Genomic DNA, 25,653 nt, shown 5'->3' with positions numbered 1-25,653 from the left:
CTTGGTTAAAGCTCTCAACTTGGGTTGGGGGAAACCCAGGCTCAAGTCTCTTCTTCAGGAGAACTGATCTGGGTCTCGCATCCAAGATTTAGCCAAGCAAGCAGGGCACGAAGTTATAAAAAGGACACTTAACATCACCATCATCTCCTCCTCCTCCAGCCATGTTGTGAACGGCATCTAAATGTTGAAACTATTAGGTGAATTAATGTCAAATCTGCAAAAAACTGGAAGTTGACCAAACCTGCATTTTTCAGCAAATAAAGTGTTAGTCTGAAAAGTTTAACTCTGCTCTAATTTTTAACCTCTCATCCTGTATACAGAAACTAACCACATCAAAGTTATCATATTATCCACTATGTTTATTTTTTCTTGTGTATTAATACATCTATAAATATTCCCTACATAAGGCCAAATTCTAGAATTGCAAGTAGGTGGGAAACCACTGATTTCAATCAGATCTTCATGAATATGCAAGGGAAAAAGTTTCCCCATGCAGCAATTGAAAGATTTTTTCCTTTAGTAATCTTTGTGCTCTCTCTCTGTCATTCTAATTCAGTTTTTTAGAATGCAATTCATGAAAAATCAGTGCATCAGGCCAGTTCATGTGCAATTCAAAATAGCTTGTTGCCTACTTTCTTGTTTTGAGATTATCCAGCCATGTGAAGACTAGCTACAATTTTATGTGGTGAAAACAACTATTCCACTGGCAACTTTTTATTGCCAATAATAATCATTTAAAAATACTCCCTGGTGGTTTAAGCTATGGAAATAGCAGGATTTATCTAAAAATCTGTGAGCAGTTATTTCAAATACATAAGAAATGCATTTGACTTTTATATCACTCTTTCCACAATAATATCATATTTAGGGAGTAAGAAAGATATTGTTTGCCTTGCAGTTCATGAAACTGAAAGCTTAAAAATCTTATTAGGAAAGTGAGTTTTTTAAATCACATATTTACTTAACGCTTGTATTTTCTGTTTGTATTATTACTTATTTGATATATCAATAAAGATGGTACATAGTAATTAGCTAGAAAGTGTCACTGTTCTGTTCTTCATTAATGCTAATAGGCATTACATATCTACATACATTCAAAGTAGACTATGCCTGCAAAATTGGGACAAGAAAAAAATCCCAATCTGTTTAGCCATTTATCGATAAGACAGCAGCATGAAAAGGAATTCCAAGTGTATGAAATGTGTAATAATAGTTGGAACTACTGTACTGGTGAAAGACTGAATGCACAGTTAGAGGTGATGTAACTTTATAAGAATCTTAAAGAGGTTGAAATAATTTTTTATTTTTCTGCTCAGCATTCCATAGGATCATGTCCAGTGATTGTATTTTGAGTAATGAACATGAAAATATTTATAAAGTTTCTAACTATGTCTGTTTGTGTGTGCAATTTTAGATACATGAAAACAGTGTCTGTGCAATTCTGCATGTTTATCTTTGCAAATCAGGTCCCTGATAGAACTACAGTATTGTTTTATTTATAGATGTCATCTACATAACTGTTGTGGATTTGTTTTTTACAAGCAGCATTGCAACAGCATTGGGAGAAAATTATTTATATACATATCATTCATATATATATGAAATAAATATATGATTTTCTGTTAACTCCTATCCTCTCTCCTTATTAATGCATTTGCTATAATTGAGACAAACCACTAGGCACAGATTCCTTTTACCACGGTGTCCCACATCCAGTAAATAACACTCTAACATCAAATATTTCAGAACACAAACTCACTAAAATAAAAACAAACAGAACAAACAGACACAACACAACATGATCCACAATCTAGCATTATTCCACCGTAGCACCACTGAACAACACACTAAAATTTGCACCTTGTCAATAGTTTAAAATGTTTAGTGAACCCAAATTACATTTTCCAAAATGCTTCAGTTCTTGGTCACCTTTGGCAGGCCAATTCCAATCTCTGCTGCTGAGATACTGAACATCACTCTCACCTGTTTTCATTTCAGAAGAAACTAATCCAGACTAATTCCCTTACCTCAAGAAGATATTTAAACAAATATCATCCACACACTCAGGGTTTTGTCTAAATATTACCCATTGCACTAAAACTTCTCTATGCTCCTCCCCTCCCCCCCCAAAAAAGGACTGCTTCCTGTCAGCTCCAGTCTATTATTCTTGGGATGAGCCCTATGGTTCTGTGATGACTTGCTTTTCACTTTGGTCACATTCTGTAAGAGCAAGAAGTTTGGACAAATTAGTAGATGATAACCCACTGCAAGGCCAGCGATCTCGCCACATTTTGCTCTACCACAACCAATACCAACAGGATTAAAATTAAAACATCTGGTTGCTTTTTTCCCCTCTGTTGAATCTGATTTTGAAGGCTTTTTAAACATATCTAATTTGATTCATATAAATTAGAAACTTGACCAGCCAACAGGCAAGAATTCCGAGTATCATATTTCACAGGCTACTTGGTTTTACCCATTTTTAATTCAGAGGCAGCAAAATGAGGATTGAGGGCATGGATAGCTTTCCCCGCCTTTGTCCGAGAAAGCTAAATAAGAAATATTTCATTTTACTAGTCCATTATATTATGTCCCTTTAGTATTTGGATCCCTCAATACATAGATGGCCAAATTTGCATTTGAAATCTAAATGCTGCAAGTATACAAACAAAATTTCATAGAAATTTTCATGCAATACACATTCCTTTTACATATGATACACAAATTCTCAAAGGCTGCAGCCTATATTTCACTCAAAAAATTAGTACATATACCCCACAGACAGTGCAAAATAGGTAATTGGGCAGTTATCAATTTGTGTATTTGCTTGCATAAAGAGTGCCAGATCTTATTAAAATATTTAAGCCCAAACCTTTGAAAACCATTATTTGGAAAGTACACAAATCCTAATGAGGTCACTTAGACTTTGGATATTAAAATTTACATCATAATGGGTCTTTCAGGCCATTATACTGTCAATCTATAGTGATATGTTTCATAGAACAAAAGAATACTATGTATCAAAGCACACCATTCTTACCACCGCTAATCCTAGTGAGAAGGAATATGTTCAGAAATCTAGTACAAATGTGACATTTTGCTTCCCACAAATTTGAACAGTGATGGGTATGTTTTCTACTTTTTGGCTTGTTGTTCAGTACAAATAATATGCAATGCATGAAGCACTCATACGCTACTGGGAAGATGGAACACTGTGTCAATGTAAAAAGAGTATGATGTGTAAAATTTCAGAAAATGGCTGGGATAAATTGTAAACATCACATTAGTGAAAAAGTCCTCAAGTGAACTTACAAAAAAAGGCCTTAAACTTAAAGGTTTGACTGTCTGCAACAAACAAAAACAAGACAGTCAGTATAAAGGCTAATGTTACCCAATAGCATAGCTCTGATCACACCAAATATTCCATGTAGCTATGAAGTTGGAATTAAGGATGAAGTGACATATTTATCTTGCAAATACCTATATTTGTTTTATTTAATTTCAACCTATAAATTAATTTAATTCAGCTGCTTACATTGCTAGAGAAAGCAATTTCCACTAGGTCATTCTAAAATCTAAGTGTAAAACATCTTTCATTGTTACCTTTTACTAACTAGCACCTGATGAAAACATTTCTCATTAAATATTATCCAAAAGAGATTTTTAAAGGACTCTGCCATGGTTGTATTTTGTGTTCACTTCCTGAAAACATGTGAGTGGCAAAAATTTGCTGTTATTTTGTTCACAGAAAGTACATAAAAAGTACATGAAAGTTTTGTGATCACAAAATCCAGGTTTAAAATTTATGCTCGATTATTTGTTCCAGAATTGCTCAGGCACTCATTCAGCTGAAAAACAGGAGCAGTATCATGTTGTTTTACCTACCTAACTTCAGCTAAGCAATACATTTTGCCTTTTAAAACATTCAGTTTCAAATACTCACAGCAAAATCGTGACCAATCCAGACATTAAAAAAATCGGAGGAAAACTGTCTACTATATTTGAAAAAGTATAAGGAAATTGCATTCCGCTTAAAGATTCTATCAGCAGAAAAAGAGGTGAAATTTATCAGATGAAATATTTGTCAATTTTCACTGATCTGTGTAGGTTGCCATAGCAATTTTTGAGCTGTGCTATGCACTTGCTTCTTAATGTATTGTGCTACTTTCTCTAATCCCTCTGCCTCTTTTATTGATAACAATTCATGTTTATTCACTTGAATTCCTTATGGATTTTATAGAAACAGTTTTCCCACCCACCCAAATCATGAGTAATGTATTGAATATTCACTACAGTGGGTGCATCCTCCTTTCTGCCAGAGCAATTCAATTACTTGTTTTCAGAAAGAAAACAAAGTCCTGTTCTGAAGATAATTTCAATAAATAATTTCCCTGAGACTGCGAATCTAACCCAAGTCTTTCATGTGCAAGACATTCTAATAATACTATTACAGGACCAACAGCAGTGTAAAGACCAAAGGAAGGCAAATGTTTATAGTTAGGCTACAGGGCAGTCAGTCTTCACCTGTTGTGTTTAATCAAACAATTAGGCTCCCATAATGCTATTTTTCAAATAGTTTATACAGGAGAAGTGGATAAATGGAAGCTGCTTAGCACTTCATGGGGGAAAAAAAAACTTTTAAAATGTGGCTTGCAAAAAACCAGACTTGCTTGCTTACAAAATAATTGTTTGCATAACTGAAACATGTCCATCTCTTTAAAAGGTCATGCACAATAAAAAGAAAGCTAATCATTATTACCCATTGGAGCTGTGTGAAGATTTCATTCCTGAAGCAAAAGTTGGTAGAAGTTTACTTTTTGACATTTCTGCTTTTTGGGCATAAATGTATTGGCTGATCTCAATTTTTTACAGTGACAAAAATAACATTTTGCATTTGAAAATTACATTTTCTGGTCAGTACTTCCAGATTTTGTTTTGCATGCTCAGGCTCAAAGAAATAAATTTAAGACGGGAAAAACAGAATCGATTTTTAAAAACTCATTTGGGGAACTTTATGCTTCACTTGGTTCCCATTTTATTTTTTCTTGAAGACTGCAAGGCCAGAAGCGACCATTAGATTATTTAGGCTGCCTTCCTGTATAACACGGGTCATGGAATTTCATCCAGTTATCCTGTATTGAACCAATAGCTATGTAAGTATGGCATGCCCAACTCAAGTAGTCCACTCCATCATTTCAATATATGACAGTGTAATATAATGTTCTCTGTCACTTCAATTAACTTTATTTAAACAAGTGTGCTGACACTAATCCCTTCTTACCTCCATTCCTACACACTTGCCTCTCCAACACAGTCAGATCTTGAGTGATATTCTTGTACCTTCAGTTATAGCTAGCTGCTTTTGTGCACCAGCTCCTTGATGGGAAAACTATTCCCACCATCTGCACAGCTTTTGAGACAGTTTACTTTAGAAAACCTTGCCTTTTGGTAAAAGGCAAACAGCTTGTGCCAAACTTACCTAAGTTATATAACTTGAAACATAAAGGGTTTATATACACTAGATATACGGTAATACAAAGAGAAGGTTAAAATCAGACAGCAGGGAACTACTAATGGTAAGAGTGTTTAAACATATTTTAAACATGGACTCATTTTCTGATCCGTACTTGCTGAAATTCTCACTAGGGACAATTGCTCCAGCTATATATTGGACTAACGAACTCAACACCCTCATCTTCCAGTTTTCCACATCTAAAGAGAGAGTCTGACTCCCAACCACTGACTAACTGTTATTTATGTTTTAGCAGATAGCTGTACTGAAGTTTACTTTTGATGAGTAAAGAGGGAGAGGGCTGTAAATTAAATACTGCTACCTCAGTCAACTGCTGTCAAGAACGTAAACAAATAAATTACCTGCGGTCAGATAAGGAGAGCCACTCTACCTTTGAAATTTAGGATGCAATGTAGCAGTTTGGCCTCCAGCCAGTGAGAAGCGCCTTCCCTTTTTCTCTGATCTCTAGTGCCTATTGTCTGGTAATTACAATTACCAGCTATCACAACCAGCACCTTCCCTATTCCAGACTGAATTATCTGCTTATTGTATATATTAAGGTATTTATCCACATGGAGCTAAAGAATTAAAGAATCATGTTTAAACTCAGCTCCCTTGAAAGTCTTATTATTTCCATTGAAACCAGTTTCTAGGTTTGGCAGGCCAGTGTGAATGGGGTTATTCTGTAGAACAATGTATAAATGTCACCTGCTAGTCTAAGGAGTAAGGAGATGGATTACCAGACAGTACAAAAACAAAAAACAAAAACAAAAAACAGCACTGAAACCATTTTGTAGTCAATCTGTGTTTATATCAAATCAGCTTAAACTATATTTTAACCTGATGTGGCAAAGCATGCCCTGAGCCTCTGAATGGGGGAGATTTTAAAATAAAAAATGTGTTAGCTTTTATATTTGACAAATATAAAAATGTGTCAGCATCTGACAGTTCTGTTTACATATTTTTTTAAATTTTATGCTGTCCTGCTGCCTGTTGGGAATTACAGTGTTGTGCATTATACAGATTCATCCTGGGCACCACTAGCCTTCAGAAATTTTTAAAATCCGACAAAGTCAAACATGGAAGCAAAAGCCGCACCCATGTTCCACAAGGAAACTGAGTCCCTTCCAGAAAATATATTGTATTTTATTTGGGCCCTAAGCCAAATGTCATTCTTCCAGTAGGCCAGGCTAATTAAACCAATGTGATGAACTCCCAAACAGGCATGTATTTGCCTTTGTGAAATTTATTAATATTTTTAACTATTTTTTTTGCTGAAAACATCACGGCTAAGTTGTAGTGTTTCACCCAGGTTGCCCACCCTCCCCACACTTCTGTGGCTGACACTTCTCTCCCCTGCAAGGCAGCAGGAGGCAATGAGTAGGATGGGCTGCTGTGCTGACCTCTAGACTGAAACAGCCCTTGTCTCCTGGCCTGTAGAGTTTAATGTCTCCATCAGCTCTGCGGTGTGGTTCGGTGGTGGCTCGAGGGTGATGAATCTCTTGCTCCTCTCCTCGATCTTGACTGAGCTGCCACTCCATCTGATCCCTCAGTTTGGACTGTTAGGTGCATGGGCGGTTTATAACAAAAAACAAAAGACAGGAGGGAATAAAGAAAACAAAAATGGGTAAGGTAGACAACTGGAAAAAAACTACAAGACAAAGAAAAGCGTGAAAAGAAAAAACAACTTAAATACAGTGGCATAAGAAAGTGAAGAGAACAAAACCAAAATGAGGATGAGCAAAATGATGGGCTGAAACATCTGAAAAGCAAAAAAGAGAAAGAGAGGAAAAAAGAATGCAAACACTGGTTATGAGGCGCATGCAATGAGGATGCATGAGTCAAACCAACAGCAAGCATACAAGTCATGAAGGATACGGGATACAAGGCTCTTCCTTCCTTACTTGTGCTGTGCAGAAAAGCTATATCCAGTGTGGCAGTTGAGACATGCGCCCATTGGCAACGCTTTACGAAAGGCAGTCCTTCGCTGGCTACAGTGCTTCTCACTCGCCCCTCGGTTATGTGAGTGAGCTGTAAGCAGGCTTTTCAAAAAACATCACTTAGAAATTTTATTTTGTTTGGGTTTTTTGGTAAGGCAATTGAGGACACGCCTCATTCTTTTACGAAGGAGCACAATAAAGAATTCTATACATTCATTAGCAAGGCTTCTAATTGCTTTTGACAAGAATAGGTACTCTAGATTTTTTAACTAATCACATCTTCATCAGGAAATGTTGCTGCTAAAGACAACAACAAACAAAAATAAACCCAAATAACCCCAGATACCTATTGCTTTCGTTGGATTAGCCTTTTTACCATGAGGAACCGCCTCTGAACCAAAGGTGTTGAGCATAAAAAAATTAAAGAGGATTTGTTTCACATTTTAGAGTGTAATACACTGCCAATTTGAAATCATAAAGCAGCTGTGTAGCAAATTAGCTCTACAGTAGCAATGCCAGCAAGAAAGACAAACAATAAAACAGAGGGAAAGCAAACAACAAGCCCACTTACCTGGAAGTCTGTAATTAACTCCTTTCCTAGGTTACCAATGGGTGAATCTCGAGACATGGATGTCATTGTAGACAGAAAACTGGAAGACTCTGTCAAGTGGGGCAAAGGGGAAAGGTCTTCCATTTGTTCTTTGAGGCCTTCCCCAATGTGATCAACCTTCTCCAGGAAGGTTTGCAGTTCTTTCCGGAAAGCCTTCATTCTTGAATTGATAGTATCCAGAAGTTCTGGTTCATTTTTATCCTCACATCTCTCTTCTCCACTTTTGAAACCCTGCTCAGAAGAGGGACTGCTGGTGATGTGTACCTTTGCATCATAAATTAAACTATCAGTGTCAGTAATGAGACGCTCCACAGTCCTTTCGAGTCGTTCAGCCTCTCGTTTGATGTTAATTAAAGACTCTGTGTCCTCTCTCACTCTCATCAACTCAGTAGAACAGAGGTCACTAACTTCTGATGGTTTACCACTCCCAAAACCTGATGTCTTCTCATAAACTTCTTCCGAGTCACTCTCACCACCAATGGGTCCTTCTCTCTTTGGTTGAGTTGGGCGCCCCTCTTCACTGTCACTCTCTTTCTTTCCAGCATCACTGTCAGCATCACTATCCCTGGGACTTGAAGTGCGCAGCCCTAAGTGGGAGACAAGATCATAGCGCTGCACATTGGACACCAACACACGATTCTCATACTGGAGTTTCATCACCTTTCCACTCAGTTCATTGATTTGCATCCTCGCTGATTTTAGCTCCTCCTGTAGCGATCCAGTGCATTTAGAAGGACCATCATCCAGCCAGTTGGACTCCTGACTGGGCTCAAACTTGAATTTATTCAGTTCGTTCGTTAGTTGTTTGTTGTGATCCTCAATCTCAGAGATCGATCTCCTCAACAGCTCCGCCTCTTCTTCAACAAACTGCAAGTGACGACGCAGCTCTGTAGCCGACTCCATGGAGTCGCCGTATGGTGAGGTAGGAATGCTTGAAATGTGGTCCCGGCTAAGACATTCTCTCTCATACTGGCATCTCATATCCTCCATCTCAGCTTTAATACCTCTGTTCTCCACCTCCAGTTCAACTATCTTCCTGCCCAATATGTTAGCTTCCTCTTCCACCAGTTTCAGACGAAGTTTCAGCTCAGCCTCTCTGGTGCTGGGTGGCCCTCCTGATTCCCCAGTAGGAAGTGGACTGTCCACCTCTCCATAGATAGACTTGTACTTCTGGAGCTCCTGTTCCAATTCATCTTTTTCCTTCCCCAGCTTGGCCATTTTCTTACGCATCAGCACTGCTTCTTCTTTGGCAAACTGAAGCTGGCACTTCAAGTCAGCGCTGTCCTCCTGCGAATAAGAAGAGTGTCCTCCAAAGAATTATTATACAATAAACGCATAATCAATTGTTTAAGCACCAGAATTGTCACATTTTGTTCCTTTGAATGTTTAAACATACATACAAATTAGATAATTTTTAGAATGCATGAAGCAGAGACTAAACTGAATGAATGAGACTGCACCTCATTTTTCCACTCAAGTCTTTTTTTCGGCAGCGTGCCAAACTGAGTGGTTGCCTTGCCATAATGAAAAGCATGTACTAGACTTTAACTAAAGACTCCTCATGACAGGTGATGTCTGCAAATTATCTTGAAAATGAGACGCACTATTGTTGTTGTTGTTGGGGAATAGGATGTGCCCATTAGGGATGTTAAAAATCATGTTCTCTCAGAGGTGACACACAGTTACCCATGCTGCAGGTTCTGCATTATAAAGCTTAGATTGATACTGTAGAGCCGGCAGCAAAGCCTCCGCAGGAGCAGGGTCTCCAGCCTCTATCGGCCCAGTTCCCAGGGAGGAGGCTTCGTTACCTTGCCGCAGTGAAGCTGCCTCCCCAAGAGGATGAGTGTAACGGGCAGCATTAACCAGTCAGTCGTTTACACTCTAAAATCTCTATATCATATCACCTGTGATATAAACCATGTGGGAGCCCAGTTCTCCAGAGGTGACAGTGAAAAGGAATACATGAGCATGACCAGATGTTCTGTTTCAGCCAGGACAGTTCCATTTTTTAAGCTCTGTCCCAGACATCATGACTTTTTTGCCAAAAAAACAAAAAAACCCTAAAACCAAAAAACAATAAACAGGCATTTTCCCTGTTTGCTCTTGCCCTGCAGAGGTGCAGAGCAATGTTTGGGCAAGATAAAATGGAACAAAATGCCCCATTGACCAAAAAAGTTGTGATATCTGTGCAGTGCTTAATTTGTAATCAAAGAGGTGCCGGGGCTCAGGTCTGTTACAAATTAAGCTTTGGCTGGGCAGCTGGAGAAAGGCAGCTGCTGGCCAGGTGTCCCACTTCAAAAGTAGTGCTACCTCCAGCAGGAGTGTAAAAGTAAGGGTGGCATAGATGGCTGTATTGCTACTTTTATTTCTATGCTACTGCTGGTAGCGGTGGCGCCTGCAGAGCTGGATAGCCAGAGAGTGGCGGCTATTAGCTGGGAGCTCAAAGGTGCCAGGGCAATGAAGTGCCATGCCAAGTGGCAAATTTAGCAGTGGGTCTGTGACACTGGCTTGTACCAACCTTGTATGGCGACACCAGGTGGCTCACATTCTCTAGTGCAGAAGTGAGGGGAGGGCAGGCACGGAAGGAAATAGGAGCAGAGTGGATCTGGGAGAGGGACAGAGAGGAGGGAATGGGGGCAGAAAGGAGGGGGAAGGCCTGGTGCAGAAGGCTCTATATCCATTCCCAGTGTCCCACTTTCAGTTTAGGGAAATAGGGTCACCGCAGCACTAGCCCACTGTAAAATCCAAACCCAGCCCATTAGAAAAGCTTCACCTTAGAGCAAGCACAGTCTCTTAAATGAGAGACTTTGTTCTGGGGATATTTTTAAAACACAACTCCATTGTGTATTACCCAGAAACGTGATGCAAACTATTCTCTTGCATGATTCACTTTCATTACTTGTCATGGAGATGTAGGCACTTTGTCTCAGAAAAGACACATCTGTCAGCATCAGTATAATTATACGGAAGGCACCCTTTGTAGATTTTGTCAGTGTTGCTGGGAGGGCTATGAGGACACAAACAATAAAATATGGACCCTCCATTTCAGTTGCAGCAACACTACACAACAATACACAGGTACAATTTGTTACAGTGCACAGTAAGAGATATAAATGTCAGAAGAAGAAATGCTGATTTTCATATTCTCTCAGTTTAGATAAAAATTTGGTACAAGACTACTTAAGACTATGCGATCTGTTAGCGGAAGTGTAGTTCCTAAAGTATACCTCATTACATCATCAATATAATCTCTTACATAATCTACCACTACCTTTGTTTAAATATACTCTAATTATATAATTTCAGTCATTAACGTATACCGAGTGAATAGGCTTAGTTCTGTTCCCTTGAAGTCAGTGGTAGTTTTGGCACTGGCTTCACTGGGAGCAGGATAAGATTTTTAAATATTAAATAGTAAAAAAGATAGATTGCTAAGTAATAACATTAAATGGGTAAACAAAAGACTCATATGCCTCCAAACAATCAAAGCTGCCAATCAGTTCAGCGATGACCGGGAGTATGAGAATCAAACAGATCAAAACAAATGCAAATTGGTTAACTGGGTAAGACAATGGTCAGAGTTGCTCTGACACTAATACCTGGAATTTTAATAAAAATGTTCAAGAAGATATAAACTTCTATCAATTATAATGAGAGTCTTTATAATAGATTCCTTACCTATTAGGGATGTAAGCGACTAGTTGACTTGACTAGGAATGACTCAATTAGTTGCAGCAGTGGGGAGTAGCAAGAGCCGGTGCTGGGGGCGCCATCTTAAAAGCCGTTTCCCCCCAAACACCATCTCCGTGGGGGGCAGGAGAGGCAGAGGTGTAGCAGACCGGCACTGATCAGCTGATTCCCGGCTCACGCCCAGTCCCAGGCATCGCGCCCCTGTTTTTTAAATGTATTGAGAGCTGGGCAGGCTCTTAATACGTTTAAACATCAGAAGCGAAGGGGTATGGGGTAGGTGTGAGCCAGGACAGCTGATTTCCAACTCGCGCCTGGTCCAGCCCACCGTGCTTCAGCCTGCCAGCTCTTAATACATTTAAAAGGTAGAGCCACAGTGGGGCTAGCTCCCAAAACCCTGCTGCAGCTCCGCAGTTTCCTCTGCTTATCGACTAGTCAATGGAAATTCCATTGACTAGTTGATTAAACAAAATTTAACATCCCTATTACCTATGTTAATATATTTACATGTTATCACATAAGCGCAAGTGCGTGCGCACACGCACACACACACACACACACACACACACACACAGCTTCCATTGTGAAATCACACATGTGCATCTTCACAAGCATGTAGATGTTGGAAATTAAGTGCCAATATCAGACATGACAGAAGTTGATGAACTTCTACTGAAATCTCTGGAAGGTTTTGCTTGCTTTGGCTTTAAGAGTAAAATATCTTTATTCAGTGCTGCAGAACGAGATTTTGTACTCTAAGAAATAAATTGTTCTTCAGTTTGTCCTAACAATAAGTTTATTACCACCATTAGAGGTTTTAGAGGTTTTACTTTTAACAACAGTTATATCTAGATTAATGCTGGACTCATCTGCAAGGAAATTAATAACTTGTATTTGTATTCCTGAGAACATATAAAATAAAATTTAGACCAGCTCCATCTTAAAAAAACAAAAAACAAACAAAAAAAAACAAAACAAAACAAAAAAAAACCAGCCATAAGTACTCCCATATGAAATTCCCCTTATGTTTTCTTTGAAATTCAATAGCATTCATTTTATTTGTCTTCTTTCTTTGGCTGCCAAGCCCAGCAATCTATATTTTTTCCTGGAAATTCCTGTGTAATTACTGAGGTTCTTGTGTCTCCATTTTTGTTGGTAACTTCATTCATATCTATTGTAAAGCTATAGACTTCACACATATCTCTTTCATTGGTGTTAGCTAAACAGGCTTGATCCTGCTCACATTAAGGTCAAGGAGAATTTCAGACTTACTTTGCACTGGATTTCAAGACTATAAACAATAGTCACCTAGACATTCTTGAGGAATGACGAATGGGTTTGCTTTAAAAAAAAAAATTAAAAATGTTCATAGACTTCAATGCATTTTGGGTCAGGATCTTAATGCTTGTGTCCAACTTCATTGCTTAAAGCAAGTTGAACACTTCCACGACTATATGTTGTTTTAACCTCAGAAAAACACACTGGTATTATTATATTATTAGTCTTTTGACTAAAATGTTAAAAGTATCATAGGTAATTGTAAAGCTAACAATCTTTTTCACAATTACCAAAGTAGAACAAAAACAAGAAAAATTGTTTCCATTCAAAACCATGGGGGGATAAAAGACAGATATAAGACAACAGAATTGCTGGATGTTAATCCCAACTACCAAACATGGATTTCATTTGGAAAGGTGACATCACAGGCGGCCCCAGGGATGGAGCTGGCTCCAGTGTAGGAAAGCAGGATAAAGGACCCGCTGAAGGTAGGGAATTGGGTGGGTTCTGGACTGGCTTAGGTGACAGGGCATTTGCCTCGGGAGTGCAGGGGGGTAGGATCGAGTTTCCCTAGTTCACATGCATGATAACAGAAACACTGAATCCTCTGTGAGCCATGCCAAGGGGATAAAATGCTCAGAACAGATTGGTCAGTACCATCTATGCCTGCCAGAAGTAAAACAAATTCCAGCTTTCATGCACATGCCCCCTCAGAAGCTTTGTGTACAAGAAATATCAACGATTTCTTGACCAGATGAAGTCAATTTTAAAGTACCGGTAGTGATATGTAGGACATTCATTCTTACAAGTTTAACGAATATGGCAAATTAAGGAAATTAATATATCGGGGGATTAAGTTAAGATTTATATCGTTTAAGGCTTAAGCCATTAAAGAGACAAGAGAAGGAACAGAATTTGTGACATTGTAGAGGAACAAGAGGTTGAAATCATAACAGTTAAAAGCAGAGCTATGCCATGGTCTGATTGTCTCTCACAGCTGGCATACAGAAACTCTCCTAAATGTGGCATGTATGCCAGAATGTGTATGAAAAGCAAAGTCAGCAACAATACAGAAGTGTCCTAACATTAACAGTGTTAACAAAAGACAGAACTATGTAGCACTTTAAAGACTAACAAGATGGTTTATTAGGTGATGAGCTTTCGTGGGCCAGACCCACTTCCTCAGATCAATATGTGGAAGAAAATGGGCACAACCATATATACCAAAGTGATACAATAAAAAAAAATGAACGCATGTGAAATTGACAAATCAAATTTTAGAACAGAGTGGGGGTGGGGGGGAAGGTTAGTGTCTGTGAGGTAGTGACATAGGGGTGATAACAGGGGAAGTTTCTGTGAGGTAATGACATTAGGGGTGATAATTGGGGAAGCTATCTTTGTAATGGGTGAGATAATTAAAGTCTTTGTTTAAACCCATACATAAAGTGTCAAATTTAAGCATGAATGGCAATTCTGAAGCTTCTCGTTGAAGTCTGGAGTTAAAGTCTCTTTGAAGCAATATGCATGTTTTAAGGTCATTGAGGGATTGGTCAGTCTGTCTGAAATGGCAAGCAACAGCTTTCTCTCTGTAAGAGTCATATCTGTTTTGTGTGCATGGATTCTTTGGCGAAGTGTCTGAGACAATTGTCCAATGTACATAGCAGATGGACACTTTAGGCACATGATGGCATAAATTATATTTCTGGATGAACAGGAATATGTGTTCTTGATCTTGTAATAGGCATGGTTAGGTCCAATAATGGTGTCAGCAGAGTAAATATGTGGACAAAGCTGGCACCGGGGTTTGTTGCAAGGGAAAGTTCCAGGGTTGGTATTAGCGTGATATGTCCTGTGGTTGTTGGTAAGAATCATCCTGAGGTTAGGTGGTTATCTATATTTTGTTTCAGCTAGACCAGACCAACACAGCTGCATCTCTATCACTATTAACAGTGTTAGGCACTGATATTAAGAAGTCATTAAGAATCCTTATATAATCTAAATTAAGCCAACATAGAACTTGAAGATATATACAAAGGAAAAGGTAGTGTTAATTAGTTATGCAGTGTAAATTTTGTAATGAGATTGAGGACCTGATCAAAAATTCCAAAATATGGTATTACTTTCCCTGGCAAGACACCAAGGCTGTCTCTAGACTGGCATGATTTTGTGCAAATACTTTTAACGGAAAAGTTTTTCTGTTAAAAGTATTTGCGCAAGAGAGTGTCTATACTGGCACGGATGCTTTTGCGCAAAAGACATCTTTTGCGCAAAAGCATCCATGCCAGTGTAGACGCTCTCTTGCACAAGAAAGCTCCGATGGCCATTTTAGCCATTGGGCTTTCTTGCGCAAGAAATTAACTTGGCTGTCTACACTGGCCCTCTTGCGCAAGAATACTTGGGCAAGAGGGCTTATCCCGGAGTGGGATCATCAGAGTATTTGCACAAGAACCACTGATTTTGTACAGTACAAAGTAAGTGTTCTTGCGCAAATACTCGTGGCCAGTGTAGTCCAGTTGCCAGTCTAGACACAGCCCAAGAGAAACAAAGATAAACTACCATCTCCTTACCACTACCTGCTAAAGAGTATTGCCAGGCAGAAGATGGTTAAGCACTTGTTGCATTGCAAGGTACCATGGCTTGTACCCAAACATCTGTCTGAGGGAAGGTCTACACTACAGCAGAAGGTCGGCGTAAGGTACACAATTCCAGCTATGTAAATTACGTAGCTGGAGTCGACATACCTTATGTCAAGCTTTGGCACCGTTCTCACAGCGGGAGGTCGACGGGAGAAATGTTCCCATCGACAATGAGGAATACTGGCACTAACGGGACACCCTCAGCATTCGATCTAGCTGGTCCTTGCTATACCTTGTAAATCACACGCCGGAAGATTAACCCATAGCGTCGATCTTCAGGCAAGCATAGATGTGCTCGGAGTGCCAACCCTCTTATCGTCTGCTGTTTACTTTGTGTTTGGATTGCCGCCTGCCACTCCTCAAGAAACTCCATTCTACAGCTCTGCTGAATGGAAACTTTTTTCTTAAATAAACTTAAATGGTGAAGGAGCACAACTAAATACTTTTGTTTTGTTTTTCCCTTTATTTCAAGGCAATAATAACTTGCAGGTTATTTACTGGGTTTGTACTGCAGAGGATGGAACAGTTCTTCATATTTTTGAATACAGTAGATGAAAAATTGGTCCTGATGTAGTTTATAAACATTTAAGTACACAGATAGTATCAAACTACAAATCAGAGTCCAAATTCATGGACACCATTGCTTGCAAAACCACTCTAGGAAAGAGTGGACATAAGACAGAAAGTCACTTTGTGGTCTTGGACAAATCACTTAGGTCCAGACTCTAGACTCTTATAAGGTATGTAGGCAGCTAACTCCCACTGACTTCAATTAGGATACTATTGAGGATCTGGGCTTTAACCTCACTGTGACTACAATGTGGGTATTGTAATATTTTATTACTATCTCACCCCGAGGTGATGTAACAGTGATTAGTCAATGTTTATAAAGCTCTTTATAAAGGCATAGGACCAAATTCTGAATGTTCTTGAGTGATTGGCGGGGATGGGAGGAGAGGAAGGGGAAGGACTAGGTATGTGAACCTATGGAATCCTCTGTTTATGAGCTGGTTTGCTTTCCCTGAGCACATGGGGAAAAATTATTCATACTGCCAGCAACATCAAACAACCTGAAGTGGGCAGGACCAAGCCCTCACTTATAATCATGTATATAAATCTTATAGTTGGCCAGGTGCTTTTGGCCCCAAGTAGCTGATCATTTAAATAAGCACCCTCATCACAGGCAATGTGGTGGAGGAGGGAGAAACCATCCTGGGTCACAAGCTCCCCTCAAAATTTTTGCCAGGTTGGAAGTCGGGCTGAGAACAGCACAGGGGGATGTGTCTAGGAAAGGCCTAGGCATTCAGTGTAGCTGCTGAGCTCCACTAAAAGACACCCAGAGCAAGGAGGAGAGACGGGGATGACAGTGAATCTCTGCCCAAGGGAGCATGGCAAAGCCCTCTTAGTCCTGTCTCTTCCTCACTTGCAGCTGCAGTTACCTGCTGGGCATTATGTGCCTGAAGCCCACTCTGGCCTGCACCAAGCCTGCAGTGGGAAGACAACGAGAGATGTGGGAAAGGAGCCGTGAAGGGCATGTGGACAGTACAGAGATAGTAGGAGAGGGGCAGTCATGTGCCCTCCAACCTTTACATTTTGCACCCACACCATGAACAGGTACCGATGGTCTCTGCTCATCAGCTGGCAGTTTGGGAGGGGAACACCTTGCACCTTTCAATGGCTGCTTCCCTTGAATTCCTACCCCGAGGCACTCTGCCTGAGTTCTCTGCAGGTCCACTGCTTGCAGACATTACTCGGGCAATAAATCTCCCTTCCCCGTTCCGGCCCATGCAGCAAGGGCTGGTCATGACATAAAGTGCCAGTGTTGTATTATTATTATTACAAATCAATAGATGTTAAGACTCTATCAACTTAGAGAAAATCACATTAATATATTCATTTTGCAGATGGGGGCTGCTGTGGGCAACTGGAGAGATAAACCGGAGGTACAGTCTCTCTCTCCAACAGAACTGTGATGCTGCTATTGACTCCTCTTCACAGTGATCTGAAATACTACCCTCTTCTCCCTCCCCCCACCTCAACCTTATTAAATTGCTAATGGAATAGAGACTAGACAAGACTTCACCCACCGCAGTCAGCACAAAAAGGAAAAGGAATCTGGGTTGACCGGCTTCCTGGGGAGAATCAGCTTATGGAAAAATCAATAAAAGCAGCATTCAATGGGGAGGGCAGATAGCTCAGCCACTACATTTTAACTGAGCTAGAGGAAGCAAATATTTTTAAGTTCACATGCTGTTCACCTCATCTGAGAAACCAAACCTTAGGCTCTGACACCAGAAACACACATTAGGTGTTGTTGTAGTGTGTGAACTCCATCTGATGCCAAGACATTCATTAACACAGAAACTTTGGCACCATGTATAAATTTAGTTAGTTCCTGAGCTATGAAGCAATTAGTTTGTGAGGAAAGGTGTTTTTCAAGAAAACCTTTAACATGAGTTTAAATACTAGAGATTAGACTAAAACTGAAGAGCTGCATGGTTTAAAAATCAAATTTCCACCCTAAATTGCTTCTAAATGATCCAAAAGGCCCTACTGGATTTAAGTCTAATCAGGTCTGTTAGATATTTCTGGTGGTTCTGTTTTCCCCATTTGATAGCCACATGACAATGAAAAACATCACACATTCTTGAAAATGGTACCTGGGTGAATGTCTTCTTTTCTTTGTGCATTTCCCTGCTGCCTCTTCTCTTCAGTGAGCTCTGAAACAGATACAAGAAATGCCTAATTACTGACTAGCTGCAACATAAAGCTCTGCAGTCTGGCAGTGACCACTACCTTCCTAAAACTGACAGTGGGAAACATTTATTTCGTGTAGTCAGTAATGTAATTTCCTATTCATTATTTTTAAAAAGAAAATCAAGACTCTTTTCTGTTAGCTTTTGCTAACCAAAGCCATTTACAATAAAATGCAATTGCAGGAGTTAAAAGTTCGCCAAGGAAGGAAGCTTCCCTCCTTCCCCACAACTTGTGCGAAAACTTGTTTTCTGCAGAAGTGATTTGTTTGAGTGATCTGGGAGAAATCCAAGAATGTTACTCACAATGGAGATGAAACATATTTTGGAAACAGCGCAGAAAAGTAGTGAAAGGAGAGACTACATACGTGTAAGCAACACTGCATAACAGGCCTACCCCTTGCCTCTCACATACATGGAGGTGCTTGATTAAAAGCAGCCTAAAAACACACATTCTCACTTGTGTACTGAATTTATTTTAAATTAAATAAACACCTTACAGCTTTACAGATTTTTTAATATCATTCCACAGGCAATGGCTTTTTATCCTAGGACCCAGAAATGAAACAATTACCATCGTTTCAATTTTCAACAATCTTCAGTCATCCAAAGAAAAAGATGTAGCTGTTTTCTTATATTTTAACAGCAAGTGACAGAGTGATTAGTTCTATCTCTCTATCTGAATTTTATGTTTTAGGGCGATGGTCAAACAGGTGTGTGTGAGTCGTACCCACTAACATGAAACAGGAATTTGTCTTCTGTAGGTTAATGTTTGGAAGTGGCTCAGAGAAATGATTGTATCCATTATTAAACAAAGAAGCTGGCAGGCTACAAAACTACAGAGTATCCTAGATTCAAAACTGATCACCTTGCTTCATATATTTCAACCACTTGGACCATTCCTAGAAGCATTATCCTCCTCACTAGTCAATGGGTGAGCTTTCAGACTCCTCCCATCTCCTAAATCTAGTTCTCTCTTGTGATTTAGGCTGCTTCCTTCTACAGCTGACCTCAATGGTTTGCTCCATGTTTCTGTAAGAAAAAAAAATCCATTTCATGTTGACCACTTCAAGGAGGGCAGCCGCAGAATTTTGTGTAGACAGCACTCGACAAAAAAGAAGTATTTTGTTCAATAAAATTAAATAGCATTCAAGTGAGGCCTGACAAGGAGAATGATACTTCCTAATCATAAACCAGCAGGGGTGCACTCTGTGTTTGATTTAGTGGGTCTTTACCAGAAGCCAACTGGTGGCTGGGGCCAGGAACCAGCGGGGCCAGGAGCTGGCAGCCAGACCCAGACCCAATCCCAGCACCAGCATGGGGGCTGTGAGCCAGGAGCCAATAGCAGTCCCAGCCCTAGCGCAGTTTAACTGGTAAACTGATTAACTGGGATTTTATTTCCCTACTTTCTAATACCAAATTATTCAGTAGGATCTTCCCCTTGTTCCTCCTCCCCCCCCCAATACAAAAAGCAAAAGGCATGGTTTTGTCTTCTTAGATGAAAGGGTGAAAGAGACAGAGATATCTTGGGATTTTATGCCTCTTTCCTTTATACTCCAGTTAACCCTTTAAAGAATCCACTTCAACAGGTACCTCTCAAAGCAAAATTTATTCAAACAATAGAGGAGGGGACATGGAGTCTTATGGTGAAGAAGGCTGTGCAGTTTTGAACACATGCTAAGAATGTCAGGCAGAAAGATTTCATAACTTTACCCATCTTGTGGCTATATTATATATAAGGACCCTGAAGTGGTCACTATGATATTGATCAACAGGTTAGTAGTTTTCAAAGATAACTCATAAGGCACATTTTGTAAAAAAGATATTAGGGATGAAAGCGACTAGTCGACTATCTGATGGGCAAATGCTTATTGGACAATCGTCTAGTGACTCAGCTAGTCACTTCCTCACCTTGCAGCCTCCATCAGAGAGAGGCAGGGGCGCAATGGGGAACTGTCAACATTTCTGCCTTTGAAATGGAGCAAGAGAGCAGAAGCGCTGCAGGAAGGCTGGGGCAAGCTGGGGACTCAAACAGTCCCCGCTGGCCCCATGCTCCCTGTTTTTGAAATGTACAAGAGCCAGGAGGGAGCATTTAAAAAGCAGGGAGTGTGGGGCCAGTAGGGGACTGCTTGAGTCCATCACTGGCCATACTCCCCGTGGCACTTTCACCTTTAAAATGTAGCAAAAGCTGGCAGGACTCTTGCTACATTTCAAAACCTGAGGCGCCCTTACTGATTAATCGAATAGTTGATGCAAATTACATCAACTATTCAATTAGTTGATTAATCTAAATGTAACATCCTTAGCGAATACGGATGTGCTTTTGGTCTCACCTAGTATGTTTATTTAGATTGCAAGCTCTTAGATGTAGGGGGTTTTCTAGCATGATGGAACCTTACTCTCATTTGGGTCCTTGATGCACAATCATAACATAAACACAATCAAAATACTAATCATACCTGAAATACAAATGCACAAGTCAAAATGTGGAAGACCTACTGGTCTTGCCCATGTGCTAAACCAAATACAGAAATGGCTCCATTCATCTGAAGAAGTGGGTTGTTCATTCATTTGAAGAAGTGGTTTGTGCCCACAAAAGCTCATGATACCACCTACATTTTTTGTAAGTCTCTAAGGTGCTATTAATCTCTAAGACTATTTGCTGTTTTTTAAAGTTTTTCCAGTTACAGACAAACACTACTCCTCTGAAACTTACAGAAACGGCTGTTATCCAACATGAAGATGTTGTACAATGCTATTATAACTGGTATAATGTGCACCAAAAAGGAATACTGCCCTCGCTCATCTCTATGCAACAGGAGAGACAATGGCAGGGAAAGGGAGACAAGCTCCAGGCAGGCTGAAAAAAAGCACATAGAGCTGAACATGGCTTTGGAAGTGACCTACTGCAGGATTTGTGCTGCTGGCTTCAGTCAGAACCTTGTCCAGTTGTCTTCATACAAATAGACAGATGCGGGGTAAGGTGTGTGCAAAATGGAGACTACCAGATATAGATCAGGAGGATAACCTTGACCTGTAGCACAGGTATAATATTGAGCTTGAAAAAAGGAGTTTGCATATTGGTTGAGTGCAGCATCTCCTCTTCGTTGGTCCAGAAACGGTATGGCAGCAATTGGCCCCTCCAACCAAACCTGGGAGCAAAATCTGAGCGAGCAAACATGAGCATGTAGAGAGCATGGCAGGGAGCCCAAGAATGAGACTGCATAGGGCTGTATACAGGATGGGAGGGGTGGATAAAATAGTTGTACATAAGCATGAGTGAGGAAACCGTGCAAGACCAATGATCCCCACTCTTGATGAGTGCATGTATGGGAGGAACACACGATACCCCTCTCCACCCTGAATGCCACAGAATGCAAAGGGGTATGGAGCAGACCCTCTAACTGGGACTAAGGGCGGCATGAACTATTTTAGCAAAAGAAGTTGGTAGTGTGGTGAGTGAGTGAAGTGAAAGGAGCGTAGGAAAGGAGCACTTGTAAATGGTGTGCAGGAAATGGGAGTGGGGAGGCAATTTGAATTTATGCAAGGATGTCCATTCACATATTACTATGCTTCCACATCTGGGAGACCAGAGACCACAGTCAAACAAAAGTTGTCTCTGAAGACAGGAGGTTACTTGATAGAAGTGAACATTTCACTGCAACAGGAAGCCTCACAAATGCTCTCTGCTCTGAAGGTAAACTGTTGTTAACATGCTCCATGGCATTTTTAGAAGTTGCACTTATAATAAATGTGCATATATGCAGGAGCAGCAGCCTGATTACATGTCCTTTTGGCTGCTCATGGTAACTCCCATCCATCTTTTTTTCCTCAACAGAGGATAGCAGAACAGCAGCGAAGAGGGACAGATAAACCCCCTGCTTTCATTGAATCCCACACCAGAGATGCAGTTGCCTCTGCAGAGTGGAACAGCACAAGCAGCAAAAGCCAGACGCAGGCTCTACCCAGCTCTACTAGCAACAGATAACCTTCATTAAACCTTCCTGAAGGAGGAGGAGCAGTGAAGACATGAGGGCAGCTGGAGATAATGGGAAGCATAAGTAACCTGTGAAGAAGAACTGACAGAGCAAAGGACTGAAGCGACCAAGAAAGGGGCTAAGGAGACAAAGACAGGGACACAGAAGATGGGTCCCATAAAGAAAAGGTGAGAGGAGATATGCAAGGAAGGTGGGAAAAGGATGTACCCAAAAAGCAAAACTCTCAGGGAAAGGAGAGAACCTCCAAAATGGGGAACAGTGGGGAAGTAAGGAGGGAGAACTAAAGAAAAGTTTGAAGATAACACACAAAATGGGGGAGTCATAAATAATGAAGAAGACAGGTCACTGACACACAGCAATCTGGATTGCTTGGTAACCTGGGCTTTAGCAAATGACATGCATTTGAATACACATGTGAAGGTAGGAGCAAAGAATGTAGGTTATACTTAAGGGACGGGGAACTCAATCCTAGAAAGTATATGTGCGGGGCACCTGGGCAAGATGGGAGCAGGGGGAGAAGGTGACTTCACACTCCAGGAAGGGGCAGGGCTGCAGGTAGCCAGCCCTCAATGCTGCTTGGACCATGCCAGCCTTCCACCTCCCCAGCCAGCCTTCCAGCCACCAAGACCGTGCCACTTAGGCCTCTGGTGGCAATTTAATGGACTCCAGCTACCACCACTACCACCTCTGGAATTGCCAGGTTCTGGGGCAGTTGCCATCTTTGCCCCTCTCCCCCATTGCAGGCCTAGCTGTGATTCTGAAAAAAAAAATCTGAGCATTAGGGTGGATAATCAACTGACCAAGAGCTCCCAGTGAGACGCTGTGGCCAAAAGAACTGTGATGCATAAACGGGGGAATCTCAAGTAGGAGCTGAAACGTTATTTTACCTCTGTATTTGGCACTCGTGTAACTGCTGTTAGAACACTGGTACTCACTCTTTAAGAAGGATTTGATAAACTGAAGGATGAGAACATCTGCCTTATATTGACACACTCAAAGAGTTCAGTCTATTTACTTTAATAAATAGAAGGCTAAAGGGTGACTTGATTACAGTCTACAAATACTTACATAAGGAATTAATATTTGATAATGGGCTTGTTGATCTAAAAGAGAAAGGCATAACATCATCCACTATCTGGAAGATGAAGCTAGAAAAATGGGGATTGGAAATAAAGTACAGGTTGAACCTCTCTAGTCCGGCACCCTTGGGACTGGACCGCTTCCGAACCAGAGAATTTACCAGACCACAGGAGGTCAATATTATCTAGCAGCATCACCAACACTTTCGCTGCTTACTGGGCTCTTAGAAGACATTAAGGGTATGTCTAGACTACATGTCTCTGGTGACAGAGACATGTAGATTAGGCTACCTGGCCTAGGGAAATGAAGTAGCAATTTAAATAATCGCCACTTCATTTAAATTTAAATGGCTGCCGCGCTGTGCTGATCAGCTGTTTGTCGGCTCAGCGCGCTAGTCTGGACACTCAGCAGTCAACATCAAAGTCATCTGTCGACCTCCCCGGTAAACCTCACCCCAGGAGGCATACCGGGGAGGTCGACAAATGACTTTGATGTTGACCGCGGAGCGTCCAGACTAGCGCGCTGAGCTGATAAACAGCTGATCGGCATAGCACAGCAGCCATTTAAATGTAAATGAAGCGGCGATTATTTAAATTGCCGCTTCATTTCCCTATGCCGGGTAGCCTAATCTACATGCCTCTGTCGCCAGAGGCATGTAGTCTAGACATACCCTTAGGGATAAATTAGAGCTAAGTAACAGCACAGAACACTGAGAGTCAGGACTGGTGGCTGTAAACAAACTTTATGGGACCATGGGAAATGGCCACACCCCTGAAAAGTGAACATCCAGCTAATTAAAATCATGCCAGACTACAGACGTTGCCAAACCAGCGAGTTCTGGACTTAAGAGGTTCAACTTCTACACATTTTTACGGTAAGGATAATTTATCATTGAAACAATTTTCTAAGGATCAGGGAGATGCTCCCTCTTGGACCATTTTAAAATAAGGATTAGATGTTCTTCTAAGAGCTACTCCAGAAATTATTTGGGGGGAAGTTCTAATGTCCTGTGTTATGCAGGTTGTCAAATTAAATACCCACAGTGGTCCCTTCTGGCCTTGGAATCTATAAGAGTAAAACACTTCAGTGAAAAAAGGAAGGAGAGAATGATTCAAGAACAGACAAGTCCACAAGTGAGGAGAGAAAGGAAAGGACAAGTTGAAAAAGACATAGAAAGATATGGAACCTTTTGAGTTTTTTGCCTTCTTTAGTCTCGTACAATCTCTGTTTCTTCTTACATGGCTACCACTCTCCATTGCCCTTGAGAGTTTAGCAAATCTATATTTTTCATGCAATTGTAGTAGCTACTTGATGTACACCAATGGTTGCATTTGCAAAAGGGAGGCCAAGCTTTTGAAAATTTCTCTCTAAGGGCAATTTTTCTTACTGTGATATGTGGGGAATTATGCACAGTATCAGTGCTGGTTATGAATTGTATAACTAATGTTCCACATGCCATAATAAACTGCTACTAACACACTAGGCTTTGGAATAGATCATCATAATTTCTGTTTGCATTATTAGAAAATACTATATGCCAGAGAGGGATCTTTATGATAAAAAAAGCACATAAAAAGAATACAATAGGGACCAAATAATACATTCTTCATGCATACCAGTAGTTGAAATAGCCTCATTGGAACCACTGGTGTGTGCAAAAACACATACACACTAGGGATGTGAACAGGGAACCACATGGCAGGGCGGGATCTTGCTTAATCGGTTAACCAATTAAACCTAAAGTTTAACCGGTTAACTGATGAACCAGGATTTTAATCCCTAATACTAGTCACCAAAACAAACAAACAAACAAACAAACAAACAAACCCCCATGCAATTTGCTAGTATCTCTAAGGGTAAATGTATCATTATCACTTGTTATTTGTTAGTAGTGTGTTTACCAGACTGTAGTACAAGACAAAGTAAGACACTATCCTGGATTCATTATACATTGTTTTCAGACAAACACAATATAGATATATTGGGCTGATTCTTCTTTCACAAGTTTTAAATAATTGGATTTACATGCTGGTATACACTAAATCACTCCTGATTGATACCAGCATAAGACAGAAAAGATCAGTTCCACAGTAGGACAGATAGTTGCAAGATGGATTTAAGAATAATGTTTTACTTCACTGTGGGCTAACTATAGCATG

The 25,653-nt window shown here is 40.4% G+C and overlaps 1 protein-coding gene across 3 annotated transcripts in view; it reads right to left on the bottom strand.

Moving 5' to 3' along the window:
- Positions 1 to 25,653, bottom strand: part of MTCL1 (microtubule crosslinking factor 1) — a 167,702-nt gene that overhangs the window by 50,836 nt on the left and 91,213 nt on the right. For all 3 annotated transcript variants that reach the window (XM_075920965.1, XM_075920966.1, XM_075920967.1), the window contains exons 4-6: positions 18,324 to 18,383; positions 8,024 to 9,349; positions 6,916 to 7,071 (exon numbers count right to left, since the gene is read on the bottom strand). In XM_075920965.1, coding sequence (XP_075777080.1) covers positions 6,916 to 7,071; positions 8,024 to 9,349; positions 18,324 to 18,383 — 1,542 coding nt within the window. The remainder of the gene's footprint in view (positions 1 to 6,915; positions 7,072 to 8,023; positions 9,350 to 18,323; positions 18,384 to 25,653) is intronic.

The sequence above is a fragment of the Pelodiscus sinensis genome, chromosome 2 (genome assembly GCF_049634645.1).
Source record: "Pelodiscus sinensis isolate JC-2024 chromosome 2, ASM4963464v1, whole genome shotgun sequence".
Taxonomy (NCBI): domain Eukaryota; kingdom Metazoa; phylum Chordata; order Testudines; family Trionychidae; genus Pelodiscus; species Pelodiscus sinensis.
Note: the sequence above shows the minus strand (reverse complement) of the source record. Positions and strands in the feature narration are given on the sequence as shown.